Raw genomic sequence first — 17,579 nt, forward strand, 5'->3', positions numbered from 1 at the left:
CCTGTTATTAACCACCAGCAACCTCTCGAATTTATCATGTCTCCATCAAATAAGGATATTGCTGCCCTAATTGTTGACTTCCTAACTACGTCCGCCAAAACTGTAGGAGAGGATTACGAAGATTCCCTCAAAGTGGCAATTGATTGTATCACTGAAGCTTTCGAACTTGGACCAGGCGAGGCTGACACATTAGTTTCCGAAAAGTGTGGCGGAAGAAGCCTCTCTCAGTTGCTCACCACTGGCATGGCTCACACCTCAGATGCAGGCGAACCGAAGGTAGCCGCCGAAGAGTTGAAGAAGGAAGCTGAGGCCTTGAAACTGGAAGGTAACAGAGCTATGGCGGCCAAAGATTATGAGACAGCTATACAAAAGTATACGGCAGCAATTGAAGTGCTTCCTACGGATGCTGTTTATTACGCAAACAGAGCTGCGGCATACTCTTCTCTACAGCAGTACGAAAAGGCGGTTGAAGATGCCGAGAAAGCAACTAAAGTAGACTCATCGTATTCGAAGGGCTTTTCTCGTCTAGGGTATGCTAAGTATGCCCTGGGAAGGCATGAGGAGGCACTAGAGGCGTACAAGAGGGTGTTGGATATTGAAGGCGACAACGCCACAGAAGCCATGCGCAGGGACTACGAGAGCGCGAAACGGAAGGTAGAGGAATCTATCAACATGGACCGCAACGCAGAAGTTACTGAGTCGGGAGACTCCGCTGCGGGCAGCGCTGGTGGTTCTGGCTTGCCTGATCTAGCCAGTATGTTTGGAGGCGGTGGTCTCGGCGGTGGCCTCGGTGGTGGACTTGGTGGTGGCCTCGGTGGGTTGCTCAACAACCCCCAGGTAATGCAAGCTGCTCAGAAAATGATGCAAAACCCTTCTGCTATTCAAGAAATGATGAGCAACCCCGCCATTAAGAAGATGGCTGAAAACTTTGCGTCTGGGAATGGATCATCAGGGTTGGGTGATCTCATGGCTGACCCAGCTGTTCGCAATATGGCTAGTAAGTTCTTCGGTCCAAAATAAGTCTAATAGTAAGAGCAAGATGAAGATAATCTCTGGCCTTAAAACCAAATTGTATACTAGTGGTTACTCTATATGGCTGGATTCTTCATTGCTTGGCCTAAGTACTTATGAATTCTTCTATTGCTAGTAGCATATTTTTATGTTGTTTAATGCGTCTGTTCACGTAAGCTTTCACCATAAAGTTCATATAGGCAAAGTTTTTAGAGCTGATAAAGAAGCTAATTTCCTCTGCTAGAAGTTCATGACAATGCTTCAATTCAGCATCAAGATGCTGTAAATTTTCGGAGCAAACACTGAGTCTTGACTGTAACTTGCTTTCTAACTTCTGGCGTTTATCTTCCATATATGACACAAAGAAACCTTTACTATCTTCGGAAGATGCTGAGTTGGGTTTACCCTTTTCCGGAAAGTTCCTTTGATATTCTTTCTGTAAATTAGTTATTTCTCCATATAATGTCCACCAAGTACTAACTTTGGAATCTAGTACTTCGACTATTTTTGAAGTTAGCGAATCAAGACACATGCACATGAAATCTACCGCTTGCTCAAATGGATCAATACCGTCGTTGAACTCATTGTCAAAGGGGGATGTGCGCAATCGTTTACTTGGGACTACGCTTGCTATAATTTCCCCCTGAGAATACAAAATCCTTTGTGAGCACTCGATATCGTGGCTCTTATAATGTTCGAAAATTATTAACTTCTTCAGTACAGTAAATTTCTCCCTTAGGTAGTTAAATTCGGTTAGACTGAACTTTAGGAAGTTTTGTATGCTATGTATTTCCTCTGGTTCAATTTTATCACGTTTGTTTGGTTTTTGCTTCACCATACTTGCGCGTAGCCATGTCGAGAGCTCCGATTCCGTATAGCTAAATACATTCTTGTAATCTTCCCTTTGTTGAATTATCGATAATGAAAAGGTCAAAGCTTCCAAAAGCATGCTGTTCTCCAGGTTTATAACAGAGATAATACCAGATTTGCCCAATGTCTTTAAGGTTTCCAGGTGATGATCTATTGGTAAAAAGCTCATAGGATGCTTCTTGTTATATATTTGAAGCAAAGACTGGATATCCTTTAATGCATAACTAGATGTTTTATAGCTCTCAGGTGATAATGAAGAGGTTATCCAGAGATACCATGCATTTTCTTCGTATTTGATATTATGAACGGAAAGACATCCATAAAGAGAATTTTTAGCCATAGCAGTTCCTATTAGGTTCAATATAATTGGATTTTTCACGTAATCAATGGCTTTTAAACTCTGTGGATCCTGCAGCTTCGATAAAATCAATCGTTTATCATTTAGTATTTCACGAATATTTTCAATTCTATTGTATTTGGCATAAACCATCAAGGGTGTCATTCCCCTCGTGTTGCACTTATTAACATTAGCACCTGGGGTTGATAGAGCTAGCTGGATACCGTCTTTAATAATGTGTAGAAGAGTATTACCTAATGGATCTTCATGGTCTGCAAAAGAAAACCTCTTCCCCCTGGTAGAGTAGAAATCAAAGCAGTGTTGGAAGCACTTCGAGAGAAGTTCAAGATAACTTGGATGGTCATATGCCCTGCAAACAGTGAATAATGGCGTGTGCATGTTTAAATCCTTTCTTTTCCAGTCTACGAATTTCCCCAAACGATCAACTATTTCATAATTCTGTGGCAGGTAATGCCCAACTGTTCGTCCGGCTATATCGCATTTGTTTATATAGGCATACATCTCAGTGTTGGTGCAATTGGCAATAAGTAGATCAATCACTGCCTCTGTGATATCTTTGTTACCCGCTTGCAGTGCCTGTATAAGTAATGAACAGTTGGATTGATTCACATCCTGCAGAATGTCTTCTAAGGTAAAGTGGGATTGGTAATTTGCGATTATGTCGTAAAACACATCCTGTCTGCCATACTGGATACATAAAGACAAAACTGATTCACAGGACGGAGTGCGCGATATGAGGACTTCTTCATGCTCCTTTAAATTTATTGGAATTCCTTGCTCTATCAAGTTCCAGAAGATCTTATTCCTTTGACATTGTGTGATCAATCTTTCAAGTTTAATTGAGCTGCCGCCAATATCGAAATATCCGACCACCGCTTCGAGCGTCGATAGCGAATACCCAAGGAGCCCAAACTTTACGTCATCCGAATTCTGCGCAAATTCTCTAAGATAATCTAGATGACTCTTCAAGTTTTTAACTTGTGCGCGACAAACTACAACAACCATCAAACCCAGTAAGGTATCTGCGTCAATCATTGGATCCAAAGTAGCTTGAGAAGTTTTCGTTGTCAATTTTTGAAAGGTTGATATCAGTATGCGCGCCTTTTCATGATGGCTATTTGTTAATGTTAGTTTCGAGAAACACTCAGTGGCTTGCACGACCCTCTTTTCTATCTCGGTGACAGGAGATAGATTAAACTTATCCAACTCCTCAGGATATATACTGGTGGAAAGCTGGTTCAGTGAGATAGACCTCGTAATATAATATCCTGGAACTCTATCAGGCTCATTTTTCCCATTTAATTGAACGAGCTTTCGCCAGACATCTTCATACATGTTAAGCTCCACGTACCCCTGAACCATTTCCAGTAGGTTCAGATAGTTACGGAAGTTTTTGTCCAGCTTGATCAGGCAGTAGACTTTTTCGACTAGCTCGTGAAATAGACGGACAAGTTCTTTTAGGGACAGAGCAATATATCGCATACGCTCCTTGGCATCCTTAAAAACTTCATCCAGCTGGTTTCCGAGTTGAGGGTGCAGACGGAGGAATTGCTCAAGAGGCAAAGGTGCATCGGCAGTCTGTGTAATTCGCTGATACTGTAGCGGCTGTTCCTGCGGGCCGAATACACGTAGCGGAGTTATCAGCTCTATCTCTCCAACTAGAGGCCTATCGATATAGAGAAGTGCAAATGCTGTTCTTCCGAGCAGATAGTCATTGAAGCTGCGAAGCAGCTCACATCTTTGTATGCGGCACTTCTTAGCGCTGGGTTGTGCAGTGATTATCCCGGACTGCGGTCGTATTACAACGCTTTTGCCATTGATGGTCTGGAACTCTAGCTCGGTGACCCGTGCTTCCTGCAGCTGCACCAGCGTATGCGAAGCCACAAATTCGTAATTGTAGCATAGTTCCGTCAAAGGTACATATGTAGTGGCATCCTGATACTGCAATAGCACTTCTGTCCTTGGAACGACAAGAATGAACTTCTTGTCTTTAGCGTTATTGAAAAGCTTCTTCAGTGGTGACGCACCAGGCGCAGGACAGTTAAAAACAGCGTTGACTAATGGATTGAGTAGAACCGGTAGGTGGTACGGCATAGTGTTACTGTGCGCAAGCAACCTTATCCAACTTCTACGGCTTAGGAGGTGAAAGCATTTAACTAGGCTGTGGCATGTTAAAAGGCCTGGTGGGCCGATGCATGGGTTTTAAAATAAAAATTGATGCTTCATCTCATCGCGAGATATCCAACATTAGAAATGAGACAATACTTATACACGTACTATACCTTTAAGGTACATATATGTTACTGACGAGTTGACAATGGCCAAAGGTAAGAACAAGAAAACTGAAGAGCGGCAAAAGCCTGCGAAAGGCTCGAGTAAGCACAACGGAAAGTCCAACCAGCGGAGAACGGAGCTAAAGCATGGCCACACCAAGGAAACTGAATTCCCTGCAAAGCTCGCAATGTGGGACTTTGACCACTGCGATCCGAAGCGGTGCAGTGGTAAGAAGCTTGAACGACTAGGGCTGATAAAATCGCTGCGCATAGGCCAGAAATTCCAGGGTATCGTAGTATCGCCAAATGGAAAAACAGTGGTCTGCCCGAACGACAAGGAAATTGTGGAGCAGCATGGTGTTTCTGTTGTTGAGTGCTCCTGGGCACGTCTTGATGAGATTCCATTTTCCAAGATTGGCGGGCGTCATGAGCGGTTACTGCCATACTTGGTCGCGGCCAACCAAGTGAACTATGGCCGACCATGGAGGCTGAACTGTGTGGAGGCTATAGCGGCTTGTTTTGCAATTGTTGGCAGGACGGACCTGGCGGAAGAGCTCCTATCGCATTTTTCGTGGGGGCCTGGCTTCTTAGAACTAAACCAAGAGCTACTAGAAACCTACCAGCAATGCACGGACCACGCTTCCATAAAAGCTGCGGAGGAGGCATGGCTTCAGAAGCTCGAGGAGGAAGCCGAGCAGCGCAGAAAGCAGACGCATGAAGAGGATATCTGGATGATGGGCAATGTTAACCGAAAGGCACCGAATATGAGGTCCAGCATGCTAGATAGCGACGACAACTCGGACTCGGAGTATGCATCTGATGTAGATCATGATCTAGTTAGCGATACAGAGGAAGGCGAAGATATAGCTATCGGTTCCAAACGTGACGTTACCTACGACTCTCTTGGCAATGTGATAGAGAACGGCCGCCGTGAGTTCGTACCAGAAACGAAGATACTAGAGTCTGATGAGGAGGATCAACAATAAGTGTGTGCTAACCAACTAGCGAGAGAAGATTGGACTGCTGCCGGTTTATTAGGCTTGCGTGCTTCCTCTTCTGTTCCATGAAGTGGTCCACCGTGAATGGTGATTTATCCTTGGCTTAAGAACACTACAGAGTTGACGATTGCTCTTCCCAAGAAGCCCATCATTCATGCAAATATGGATGTGTTAGGTTCTCCTCGGGGCGGAACACCGACAGGCGAACATGAAATAAATGCACAAGATGGAAGCCCGATAAACTTTTCACCCTCTCCTGACTTTTGTTGGCTCTGCGATGAGCTATTCATCAAACTAGAGGAAGTCGCACTAAAAAAGAAGGACCTAGGGAAGCCGCGGAAGGTGCGTAACCTAGAAATCACTTCGAACTTTGTAAGTTTGTGGAGGAAGACTGTCGGTAATGATATATATCCAGCTTTAGTTTTAAGCCTACCATACAACGATCGTCGCTCGTATCGCGTGAAGGATGTGACCTTAGTTAAGGCCCTTTGCAAACATATGAAGCTACCAAGAAACTCTGAAACAGAACGCCGTTTGCTACATTGGAAACAGAACGCCCCAAGAGGAGTCAAACTGTCCACTTTTTGCGTTGAAGAGCTACAAAAGCGGCGACGAGAACCGGTTGTGCCGAAAAGAATGTCGATTGATGAGGTTAATGGAATGTTGGATAAGCTTGAGCATGAAAGTAACGTTGGAAAATGGAGTTATATAAGCTTGGCAGAATCTCCAGCCTTTAACTACTGCTTGGAGCACATGAGTTACGTTGAGCTGCGTTTTTTTTTTGATATAGTATTGAAGGTGCCCATAGTCAGCGGTCTTGAAAGTCTGCTTCTCAGTTGCTGGCACCCGGATGCTGAAAGCTACTTTAAAGTTGTTTCAGACCTTCGAATTGTTGCACATACGCTATATGACCCCAACGAGCGGCTTGAAAAGAATGACCTCTCAGTCCGGATAGGCTACGCCTTTGCTCCACACATGGCGCAGCGCGTAAAGATTCCTTATGAGAAAGTTTCCACAAAACTTGGCAATGACTTCTACGTGGAAGAGAAAATGGATGGCGATCGAATACAGGTGCATTACATGGACTATGGAAACTCAATTGCGTATTTTAGCCGAAATGGAATAAACTATACGTATTTGTATGGCGAAAACTCTTCCAAAGGATCAATTTCGAACCATTTAAAGTTTGTTGAAGGTGTAAAAGAGTGCATTCTCGATGGCGAAATGGTCAGTTATGATAAGGAAATGCAATGCATACTTCCTTTTGGTTTAACCAAATCAGGCGCAAGTCACCAAGTAAATTTTGAAACTACAGGCCACACGGAGCCGACATATCGGCCTCTGTACGCAGTGTTCGATTTGCTTTATCTCAACGGACAGTTATTAACTAACCAAGACGTAGTAAAGAGAAAAGAGTATCTTGAAAAAATTCTCATTCCATCTAAAAATGTGGTTCACCTACTAAGTGGCCCTAGATGCTCGGATGCAGAGGCGATAACTGCAGCTTTAGGTGCTGCGGTAGCCCATGGATCAGAGGGAATTGTATTGAAAAAGGCCCGTTCCAAATACAGTGTTGGAAAGCGAGATGATTCCTGGATCAAGATAAAACCGGAATACTTGGAGAATTTCGGAGAAAACATGGATCTAGTTGTTATTGGGCGTGATAAAGGGAGAAAGGATTCATTTATATGTGCACTGGCGGTTACTGATGACAGTGAAAAAAACAATCCATCTTCGTATGAGTCCGGAAGCGATAGTGATTCCGATTCTGAACCAATAATTGTTCAACCGAAGATCGAGAAATTTATCTCATTCTGTAGCATTGCGAATGGTATTTCAAATGAAGAGTTTAAGGAAATAGATAGATTGACGCGAGGGAACTGGTTTCCATATGATGAAAGAAAACCGCCTACGGATTGGGTAGAATTTGGTACAAAGACACCTAGAGAATGGATTGACCCGAAGAATTCAGTTGTGCTAGAGGTAAAAGCTAGGTCTATCGATAACGAAGAGTCAAAGTCAGATCTGTACAAAACAGGAAGCACACTTTATAATGCATACTGTAAGCGTATCCGACACGATAAAAATTGGTCCACTGCCAGTACAGTTGCAGAGTATGACACCGCAAGGGAAGCCAGGAGTTACTTTAATGTTTCCCAAAATGCGAAGTTCGGTAAAGACAGAAGTTCTCCTCGAAAAAGGAGGACGTTCCATCTGGTAGGTGATATTGACGTTACTAAGCCTTCAAAGGCGGACTTTTTGAAAGGTTACTACTTTTACGTTACGAGTGGGTATTTTGACCTACAGTCAAAAAAGAACATCGATGCGTCAGAAATTGGCGAGGCAGTAGTCAGCTGTGGGGGAACTTATATACACAACCTAAGGATCCGGGCAAGCTTAGACAAGCTTTATATCCTTGGCTGTAAAGATACAAGAGAGTTGAAAATGCTCATCGAACGAGGTTATGATATTATACACCCGGAGTGGCTCATGGACTGTGTCAAATATGGTACCATGCTACAGATAGAACCTAAATACGTCTACAGCGCCTCTGAAGAACTAATGAAACAAGCTCGTAACCAAGAGGACAAATATGGAGAAAGCTATCAGTTACCCGTAACGGAGGATACGCTTAAGGCTTTGGCCAATAAGCAGGTGGAAGAAGGATATGCATCAGAAATGGGTACAGACGCAGTGTCAGAGTATGAAAGACTACTGATCTTCAAGGGTTGGTTATTTTATATACTGGACGACTATGCGTACCATAGTTCGTGGTCAGATATCGTAAAGTGGAATATTGAGTCGTGTGGTGGTGAAGTTACCAATGATCTTGAACTGGCTACGATAGTTGTAGCTGTGAAAGATTGCTTTTCGCAACTGTCACTTCAGGCAGTCCGGAATAATATAGGAGCCAGGATAACAGGTAGTAATGATGTTCAGCCCATTCCTAAAATTGTGACAAGCGAGTGGGTTGAGGCTTGCATGGAAGCGCAATACTTAGTAGATGAGGATGAATATGCTGCCATATAGTTTGCCTGTACTTAGTTTGATATCAACCCGCCGGGTAACTTAGCTTATCAGGCGAATGGAAAACTTAAATGTATACTCTCCTAAGATATCGAAGGTAGTTAGCAAATGCCACCAGCACTAGAAAAGATGCCCAATAAGTTTGATGGCTTTGTGCCTATCCATTGCATATTCTATGCGCTGTTTCATCCTACGGAAGGGACTAAGGTAAGGTTCCAGTTCCCATCAGATAGTTTAGAAAAGAGCGGAATCCGTTTCGACACAATTAAGAATTATGTTATCCCAAAGTCACAACTATGCAATAAACTCGTCACTTTTAAGTTTGGTTCCTATAGACTGGTTTGCTATCCAGTCAACATCAAAGCTCCGTACTATGCCAGAAACTCATTCAGCTTTAATTTAGTATTTGTTTTCCCCTATGATTCAGCTACCTCCCCTTATGAGCCAGCAATTGCCAGATTAGCCAAGATGCTTAGGGTTTTAGAGGAACAATCTCAGATGCTGTCAAAAGTGGAGCGAGATCCTGTATACTATCAGTTGAAAACCGGCGAGACGAAGGCAGCGGAGCAGAAGACAGAAGAGTCTGATTCCAAAGCTAAGACACACAACCTCGACAAAAAGAGTAGAGCACAGCATAATGCTACTACAAAGTATCATGAAATTATGAAGCACATTAACAGTGATGAGAAGAATCTTTATATCGAAGATTTAATAACGAAATTATATGAGGACCTAAACAACTACTCCGAATGTTTGATCCCAATGGATTCAGGGAATGCTATTGATATTAAACTTTTCCCTTTGCTTACACCGCCAAATTCTTGCCTCTCTTTTGAAGATGTACCTATTGCTAAAGTCAATCTGATGAATCTCGTAGATGTAAACTGGGACCCTACCATGTTAAAGATAGTTCCTTTTATCAACGGGATCAACAGCATTGCGAAAATTTCGAAATGCAGCGATAGCGCTGTCGAATTAGTGATGGAATGTATTAAACACTTGGTATACTATGATTGTGTTGCCCTAGTTGATATGTTCCAGTTCAGCAATATTTACGCGCCTACCAATTTGCTCCGAGACTTTTTATTCGATTTTATTCTTCCTAGAGAATGCCAGGTATATGTAGTATCCAGTGAAGATTGCGAAATTCATCGACTTCCATTCGAAAGCAGACCTAACGGAGGGCATTCACGCAACCAGACAGCGTCTACCAACACGGTCTATACACTCCGAAGAACAACTTCGACCAATAGAGCCGACTCTTTCAGCTCTAATGCTGAATTTTCTCAGAAGTCCAGTGGGATATCTTCTTTAGCACAGTCATTCACGCAATCTAACAAAGACTATTATTACAACCGTTCGCGCAACTTAGAATCGAATTGCAAAAGAACTCTTCCTACAAGGCGTGTTCTCTTTGATTTGTATCGTTCGTTGACGCAGGGCCAAACCTTAAAAGAGTGGTATAAAGCAAACTATTCCGCTATCCGCGAAAACCAAATCGATGTCCGCAGACTAATAATATTTGGGGTCTTTCACAGGCTAATTTATAGATGTTATTCTTATCCGGTGGCTAAGAGCATTGGCACATTGGAATTATTGAAAAGGTTTGATTATGTTTCGACGACAGACAATTTTATACCTACTGGAACAAGCGCAGGAAATAATGTCTTCTCAACTTCCGATATTCGCGTAGATTTTGATGGTTCCTCACGTAGCAGAAATATCCCACCGTTTCTAAACAGTTCTGATGTTGCAGAGGAGGTGTTAAGAGAAACGTACCAAAAACTCTCAATCAAGGATATCCTAAACGATTCGATTGATCCTATTGCAAAAGGATATCAAGCACCTTCAGATAACGAAGCTGCAATGAAAGGTACATCTAGGAAACAAAGTATGAGTACCTTGAATACCACTAGAATAACATTCGATATTCGAAATCGCCATGTTTCGAAGGATAATGAACACCGTGAACAGCAGAATGAGGACATACCATTGTTATTGAAGAAAAAACGGTTACAGGAATTTCTCCTACTTCAATCTGTTAAAAGCGTCGACAGCTTTGACAAGATTGCAGTGAGATTAGAAATGAATAAACACGAAGTAGAACGTCTTCTAAAGGGAACAGGTGAATATAACATAGTTAACAGTTAGTATGCATTATTATATATTAGTTAGTGTTACATTAAGCGTCATTCCAAACTTGAATTAGCCTCACAATTCCCCTGGACGTCACCTAACCTTTTTAGTCGGTGGACCTTCTGCTCCAAATTCAATCGTTCCGCGTTTCACTGGAGATATTATGCGCACATTTGTATCAAGGGTCTTGATTGGAGACATAGATCTAGAACTGGCTTTCGATGTAATAGCATTTTTGAGAACTTGTCTCGATGGCGTCTTCCCGGTGGGCCTAACTGGACTAAATGTTCTCGCGTTGATCCGTTCCATCAACGTTTCCACAGACTTGATGTCTCCGACTTCCGGACTCATCTCATGTATGATCTTCTTTATGGAACAGTCCATGTCTTCGAAGCCCTTACTTGATTCTTTGAAGTATTTGACGTTGTCGTCGAAATGGTCCTCCAGCATTCTATGCTTGTCACTGATATCATGCATTTGTTTTTTCAGAGACTGATCACAACATAGTTTTTGAACAAAGTCGTGAAAGCTATCCGTTCTATGTTTAGCCTTGTTTACTGCATCTTCTGAACTTTTTAACGAAGCATCAGATAGTTCTTTGAGTTTATCCAAACCACTAGTGGATTTCGCTTCAAAATTCTGGTGGGATGCGTCGCATTGGTTGATATTATCACATGAAGCAATCCACCGATCTCTGATTGGTTGGAATAAGCTACGCTCGTTATCTATAATTTCATTCACCGTGTCCTTCATGGAGTTTACCATCAGTGTTCTGCTCTCTTCAACATGCGCTCCAACCATGGAGACAAGCTTGGATAATAATTGATCAGAATCATTCTTGACCTTCTGGTAAACACTCTCCATTCTCAAATCGAGGACTTCCTGGGTACTATTCTTGAAAAGATGCTGATCCAAATATTCACGTAGGTGATTATTTTCTTCACTAATCTCTGTCAACTTATTAGTTAAAGCGTTTGAATAAGAGGATAATTCCGACTTTAGAGACGATACTGTCTCGTTAAATTCCTTCAGGTACATCGACGGGGTTTCTTTAATCAACTTCACTAGGGTATCACACATATCTGAACCATTTGCCTCCACAGACTTGAGTGTATCGTCAAAAATGGTGGTTATGTTATTTATGTTTTCTTTGATGGACAGATTCTTATCCAGCATGCTAACCTTAACTTTCTCAAGATGTTGGTTCATAGATTCTCTATAAGAGGTAATGCCCTGATACAAAACTTCTTTAATATCATTTTGTAGTCGCAATTCATGTGTTTCATAGCTTTTCAAAGACCCCTGCATAGTATGAAGAGCTTCTTTCAACTTGTGAATAGTTGTCGCAAGTTCCGTTTCGTTGTGATGTTGTCTTTCAATTTTATCATAAAGATACTCTATAGTACTCTGAAGCTTCTTAATCTTGCTATTCTGCAACTCAGTTACCTCTTGCGACGCCTTTTTATCTTTTAAGAGAAGATTGTTCTGGGATGTTAGAGACTCTATCTGCCGCTTAGATTCCTGAATTTCTGTCTGACAGTTCTCCAAATCATTGACGATTTCTTGGTAATGCTCATGGCTCATATATATACCATCTTTAGATTTAGTCGATAGAAAATCTGACTTTATTTTGGCAAGTTCACTCGATATATTTTTCACCAGTATATCCTTCATCATGAGAGCACCAAGCTGCGGCCTATTTTTGATGTTCTTTGCTTTGGCCGCATATTCCAGAGTACTCGAAGTTTCATCTGCATTGATTTTCGCTGGCGAGATGGTTGCTATAAGCGCAGTCTTTGTATTTCCTCCGAGGGAATCTTGAAGAAGTCTCGTTAGCTTGGATTCGCGAAAAGGAATATGAATGCTTTTATCTGCAAGGGAGTTTATCACACGACCCAAGGTCAGTAGACTTTGGTTGATTGAGCCTGCTTCCTTTGCTCTTTGATTTTGAGCTCCAGATCGGCTGATGTTTTCAGACCCTGCAAGATCAACTAGGTTCATCTTCGATACTCGAAATAACTCCCCGTCACAGTTCTTGTATAGCATTATGGTAAATATAGTGTGCGACCTGCTAGAAAAGTCGTTCATTTTGGTTGAAGCTACTTGCCTGTGTTTTAAACCCTTTTGCAGAACGTTAATGCCCTCTCGCGCGTTGATAATATGGAACTCTTGCACGTTCTGAACATATATGCCCGAGCCGCTTTCAGAAAGTTGTTGCTTTGTTGCTGACATCCGGTTGGCTTTCACAGGGGGCGGCCGTTGTCGTCTTCTACTAAACCCGTTATGTGCAACTTCTGGTTCTCTCGGAGAGTTGCTCTGAGAGCTTGCTCTGCTGCTGTGGTTCATAGAGCTAGAATCGAAGATCCTCAATCTTTTAGAGGAATCGTGTGACTCATCTAGTAAGTCCTTCAACTCTTCGTTATAAAGCTCGATGTAGGAACATTTGACCAGAAAATCGCTGTCAGTGGCTTCTAGGGCATCGAACAGCTTAAACATGATTCTTGGGATTATCCCCGCAGAGTCGCTCAATTGTCCGTCATATAGTTTTTCATCGCCAGTCATCGTGTAAGTCTTACCCGTAGATGTCATTCCGTAAACCAGCACGGTGCAGTTGTACCCTTTCATGAAGTCATCAAACAACGGCTCTGCAATTTCTTTAAAGATTAAGCTCTGATCTGCACTAGGCCCGAAGACTTTATCGACCGTATATGTGCGCGAGTTCATCTTTGCCGCAATCCCTACTTCGTCTGTTGTATTGATGGAAACCTCGTTGGAGCCTGTTACGTCCGGCACCGTCACGACGACAGAACTTTTCGCCTTGATCTCTCTCTCATTTCGCCCACGACAACGCACGGCCACGGTGATATTCAGCTCTTCCTGTGCGTCATCAAGCATCCTGGATTTCCTCGTCTGTACTTCGTGATCAGGCATCGCATAAACTGGACCGGATAAACAGCAGGCCTGTTTTAAGAGGCGAGAGCTGCGTTTTTCTTTGTTTACCTGGTGTTTTTCTGAAACACGCCAAACCTGAACGATTAAGAGCTACCCGGGATACAATCTGGTCGAGCAGCTTATCACCTATAGTAAGCCAGACCGCTATCAGGAGGAACTATAGTGCAGTATCGTGCCGGCGTTTGTATATTCTCATATAGCCTCTCCGCCTTTGAACTAACGAAGTTTGTGGTTATCATAAACCCAATAGTGATCCCGCCGTGTAAAGGCCGGGTAACAACCAAATCGAGCTGTACTGCTTTGCACGTGCTTAGGTATGTCCCGGACTCTGCAGTTTGCGTGGTATGTATATATATACAGGGCTACATGAACACGGTGAGTGTTTCCCATTCAGTCTGAGGTTGACTCAGCTGGTGTTTCGGCGGACGTGGCCTTCTTATGCTTTCTTCTCCTCTTTTTCGAGGCGTCTGCCTTTTGTTCGGATGCATCACTAGTGGGCTGTTCCTCCTTCACCTTGCGCTTTTTCATGCTCAACGGGTTCGGGGCTTTGGGGCCCTTACGCTTGAGCGTAGGCGCACCTTCCGCCGGCTGGGCTCCCGCGGGCGCACTGTTTTCTGCTATCCCTGTGTATTTGGGGTCGTTCAGGCCCTTGAAGAGCTTCTGCTTTTCGGCCTCACGGCTAACCTGTTCGCTAGTGGAGCTGAGGGGTTCCATGACCATGACCGCTCTGTTGATGTATACCAGCGGCACACCTGGAACTTTCCTCAGCGCGCGGCGTATGGCAATGTCTTGCGACGCGACGATGTATCTGTGGCGGTTCTGGCCATTCACAGCAACAACGCTCTGCAGACACTCAATCGGCTCCTTCGGCTCCTTCACGTGGTTACAGCGCCGCCGTTCGTACAGCTTTCCCTGGGCGATCGCATCTTGGTTTTTTGTATCGTAAAGCTTCTGCATACAGCATTGCGTGATCATAGGCTTTACTTCTGCCTGCAGGGTACGCTTAAGACCCTTTAGCAGGTCAAATGAGCTCTTATTCGTCTCTAACACTATTTGATCATCCACAAGGACCTGGTATGGTTCTCTGAACTTGAATGTGTGGTTGTAGACCAGCATCTGTTTCTTGTAGGCCTTCGCCCTTTTTTGACGCATCTTCTTCCTGATTTATCCTGAATGAAAGCCGTCGGAAGGTTATAAATGAGTGGCCTCTGGTAATTAGAAGGACAAAGTGAGCTCTGATGCGAGATGAGCTCTGTATGTAGACCCAAAAGTTAGACCTACTGAACGGGAAAATTTTCGGTTCCGTCCAGAAGCATACGGCTGGAGAAAATACCGGAATTTATGTGACCGAAATGCAATATTGAACATGTTATTGCTAGGAAACCATAATAGAGAAACGTTTAGTTATATAGTTATGACTCTTCTAAGAACAGACGACATGAAACGGAGCTTGGTTGAGCCCCGTTTTAATTGCGGACGCCCATTGAGCTGCTGGGCGATAGCGTGCCAAAATCGCTACGAATGATCGCGACAGCGACAGAGCTCCCAGCGACGCAGGTGCAGCCATTAACCTTCAACGGTCAGCCGACAGTGCAGGCAGCATAGGTGTGACCAGGTGGCACAAAATGACCTGCATCAAGATGAGCACCTTCTGATCGTTAGGAATGGACAAAATATACAACAGGAAAGGGAAGGCTTTAGATCACTTTCCTACGAGGTAGTTCCCAAAAAGCCATAAGAGCAAATAAAAGCTCAAATCAAACTCAACATAGAAGCATAGAAGGCAAAAACTGATACATCAGCGACTTAAATGATGTTCATCCGGTCCAAGATGGTCCGGAAACCGGAAAACATAGCATCAGTGCTAGACTCAAGCTCGTGGATTAGACGGTCCAAGTCGGAGCCCATGGCTTCCTCGTCATCTGCGTAGGTGAATTTAGGACCGCTGACTTTCTTGGGCTTGTTGCCCCAGAAGTCGGACAAGTCCGCGCCACCACCGTTGTATATCAACACGTTGGCGGTTCTTGCTGGTAGGCTGCTCAAAGCGTCCTTTGTACCGAAGTCGATGACCTTCTTCTTCAAGACCTCTGGGGATATCGTCTGCTTGTTGCGGAACTCCGAGTCTCCGTCGGGTTGCAAAGACAAAAAGTAGGTCAATAGACCAGCAACATGTGGAGAAGCCATCGATGTACCAGAAAGAGTAGCGACGGCGGTATCTGAGCCAATGTAGGTGGACAAGATGTTCATGCCTGGAGCGAATAGGTCAACGCAGCGGCCCCAGTTAGAAAAGTATGCTCTGTCGTCGGCCAATGTGGAGGCACCCACAGTAATGGCCTTCTGCGACGCAGCTGGCGAGGTGTTGCAGGCGTCCTGGTTTTCGTTTCCGGCGGCCACCGCAAAGTGGATACCAGCGTCGACGGCGGCGTCGACAGCCAGGTCCAACGCCTGGGAGCGACCGCCACCTAGGGACATGTTGGCCGTGGAGCCCTTGAACCCCTTGTCGGCCTTTTCGGCCGCCTTACGGTGGGCCTTCACCGCGTACTCAACGCCGCGCAACACGTCGGACATCGAGCCGGTACCGTTCGACCGTAGCACCTTGACCGCAACGACGTTGGCCTTCTTAGCCACACCGTAGGTCTTGGACGCAATCGTGCCCGCACAGTGCGTACCATGCCCGTTGCCGTCGTAGTCCGCGTCGTTGTTGGGGATCGTCTTCCCCCACAAGGCGCGGTCCTCGAAGTCCACGTGGTCGATGTTGATCCCGGTGTCGATGACGTAGGACGTCACGCCCTCGCCCGAGTTGTCGTCGTAGAGGTACTTGTTGAACGAGCCGGAGTTCAACTTCTCGCGGTGCGACACACGCGCCAACCCCCACGGCGCGCCGTTCTGCGTGGTGAAGTCGGATGCAAACACCATGGAGTCCTCCTCGACGAAGTGCACGTGCGGGTTCGACCGCAACAACCCCACCATGTCCTCCGTGAAGTACCCCACGTAGCCGCGCAACTGCTCGCCGAGCGCAAACTCGCCCTCAATGCCGCCCTCCGCCCGCGTGGCCGCAATCCCGAACTCGTTGTTCTCGCCGCGCGTCGACCGGAAGAACGCGTGCTGCTCGTCCAAGCGCGCCACCGACTCCGCGTGCGCCGCCTCCACGAGCTCCATGTGGAACGCCGCCTCCTCGTCGCTCACGCCCTCGCGGAACACCACAATGTACTTGTGTGGGATGGCGCGCGTCACGTCGTCCACGCGGAACAACGGAGACTGCTGCTCCGCGCCCTGCGCCTTGCGCTCCTGGTTCTCCCGCGCCATCCACTGCACCAACTGCCCGCGGTGCGCCTCCGCCACCACCAACTCGTCCTCCGCCTGTGGCAAAATGAGGAGTGCCTGCGCCGTGGTCAACGCCACTGCCGGCCAAACTGCACGCTGCAACTTCATCTTGTCTGGTTTCTGCAGCCGCTACCTTTCTGTATGCACCGATGTCGTCCTGCTGGTACTTGCAAGAACTACGACGATCTACGTCCTTGCGCGTTCCGCCGGGGCCCCCCCGCCCTCTATATATACTGTTACAAATCTACGCCCGTAAAATTAATTACGCTTACCAAACAGGAGGCCAAGACGTAACTCTGTCGACTATCATTGGAGTCTGGCTCATTTTGTCGCGGTGAAAGACTGATAGAGCAAGGGGCGCTTGTGCTGGTGTGTACCGCGGTCATCAGCCGGTGGCAAAAGTCTTCCACGCCGCCGCCTTCCTCGCGGCTTTTGTGCCCTGCGCCACATACGTAAACGACGTAGCAACAACGGCCGGAATGCCGGGGAGATCTGCGGTTGTCACGTGACGGGCGCGGCGGCGAGTCACGTCACGTGGGCGCACAGACGGGCGCGCTCGCGGCGCGGAAAGGTGCGCTGGGTAGCACGGAAGCCAGGACAGTGCGGCTTGGTGGCGGGGTGCCTGCGCCA

At 45.4% G+C, this 17,579-nt stretch overlaps 8 protein-coding genes across 8 annotated transcripts; 4 read left to right on the plus strand and 4 right to left on the minus strand.

Moving 5' to 3' along the window:
• Positions 1 to 36: 36 nt before the first annotated feature.
• SGT2 (Sgt2p) lies at positions 37 to 1,020 on the plus strand (the record flags this gene model as incomplete). Its single annotated transcript, NM_208761.1, has 1 exon — positions 37 to 1,020. The coding sequence occupies one exon, from the start codon at positions 37 to 39 to the stop codon at positions 1,018 to 1,020; it is 984 nt and encodes a 327-aa protein (NP_983408.1).
• A 97-nt stretch (positions 1,021 to 1,117) lies between these two features.
• AGOS_ACR006C (ACR006Cp) lies at positions 1,118 to 4,333 on the minus strand (the record flags this gene model as incomplete). The annotated part of the gene is made up of 1 exon (NM_208762.1): positions 1,118 to 4,333. The coding sequence occupies one exon, from the start codon at positions 4,331 to 4,333 to the stop codon at positions 1,118 to 1,120; it is 3,216 nt and encodes a 1,071-aa protein (NP_983409.1).
• A 223-nt stretch (positions 4,334 to 4,556) lies between these two features.
• On the plus strand, positions 4,557 to 5,498 carry TSR3 (ribosome biogenesis protein TSR3; the record flags this gene model as incomplete). The annotated part of the gene is made up of 1 exon (NM_208763.1): positions 4,557 to 5,498. One exon carries the CDS (start codon positions 4,557 to 4,559, stop codon positions 5,496 to 5,498), a length of 942 nt encoding a protein of 313 aa, NP_983410.1.
• Positions 5,499 to 5,594: 96 nt separating this feature from the next.
• On the plus strand, positions 5,595 to 8,540 carry DNL4 (DNA ligase (ATP) DNL4; the record flags this gene model as incomplete). Its single annotated transcript, NM_208764.2, has 1 exon — positions 5,595 to 8,540. One exon carries the CDS (start codon positions 5,595 to 5,597, stop codon positions 8,538 to 8,540), a length of 2,946 nt encoding a protein of 981 aa, NP_983411.1.
• Positions 8,541 to 8,645: 105 nt separating this feature from the next.
• NPR2 (nitrogen permease regulating protein NPR2) lies at positions 8,646 to 10,688 on the plus strand (the record flags this gene model as incomplete). The annotated part of the gene is made up of 1 exon (NM_208765.1): positions 8,646 to 10,688. The coding sequence occupies one exon, from the start codon at positions 8,646 to 8,648 to the stop codon at positions 10,686 to 10,688; it is 2,043 nt and encodes a 680-aa protein (NP_983412.1).
• Positions 10,689 to 10,766: 78 nt separating this feature from the next.
• Positions 10,767 to 13,604, minus strand: CIN8 (kinesin motor protein CIN8; the record flags this gene model as incomplete). The annotated part of the gene is made up of 1 exon (NM_208766.1): positions 10,767 to 13,604. The coding sequence occupies one exon, from the start codon at positions 13,602 to 13,604 to the stop codon at positions 10,767 to 10,769; it is 2,838 nt and encodes a 945-aa protein (NP_983413.1).
• Positions 13,605 to 14,015: 411 nt separating this feature from the next.
• UTP23 (rRNA-binding ribosome biosynthesis protein UTP23) lies at positions 14,016 to 14,777 on the minus strand (the record flags this gene model as incomplete). The annotated part of the gene is made up of 1 exon (NM_208767.1): positions 14,016 to 14,777. One exon carries the CDS (start codon positions 14,775 to 14,777, stop codon positions 14,016 to 14,018), a length of 762 nt encoding a protein of 253 aa, NP_983414.1.
• A 654-nt stretch (positions 14,778 to 15,431) lies between these two features.
• PRB1 (proteinase B) lies at positions 15,432 to 17,057 on the minus strand (the record flags this gene model as incomplete). The annotated part of the gene is made up of 1 exon (NM_208768.1): positions 15,432 to 17,057. The coding sequence occupies one exon, from the start codon at positions 17,055 to 17,057 to the stop codon at positions 15,432 to 15,434; it is 1,626 nt and encodes a 541-aa protein (NP_983415.1).
• Between the last annotated feature and the right edge of the window lie 522 nt (positions 17,058 to 17,579).

The sequence above is a fragment of the Eremothecium gossypii genome, chromosome III, assembly GCF_000091025.4.
Source record: "Eremothecium gossypii ATCC 10895 chromosome III, complete sequence".
Classification (NCBI taxonomy): Eukaryota; Fungi; Ascomycota; class Saccharomycetes; order Saccharomycetales; family Saccharomycetaceae; genus Eremothecium; species Eremothecium gossypii.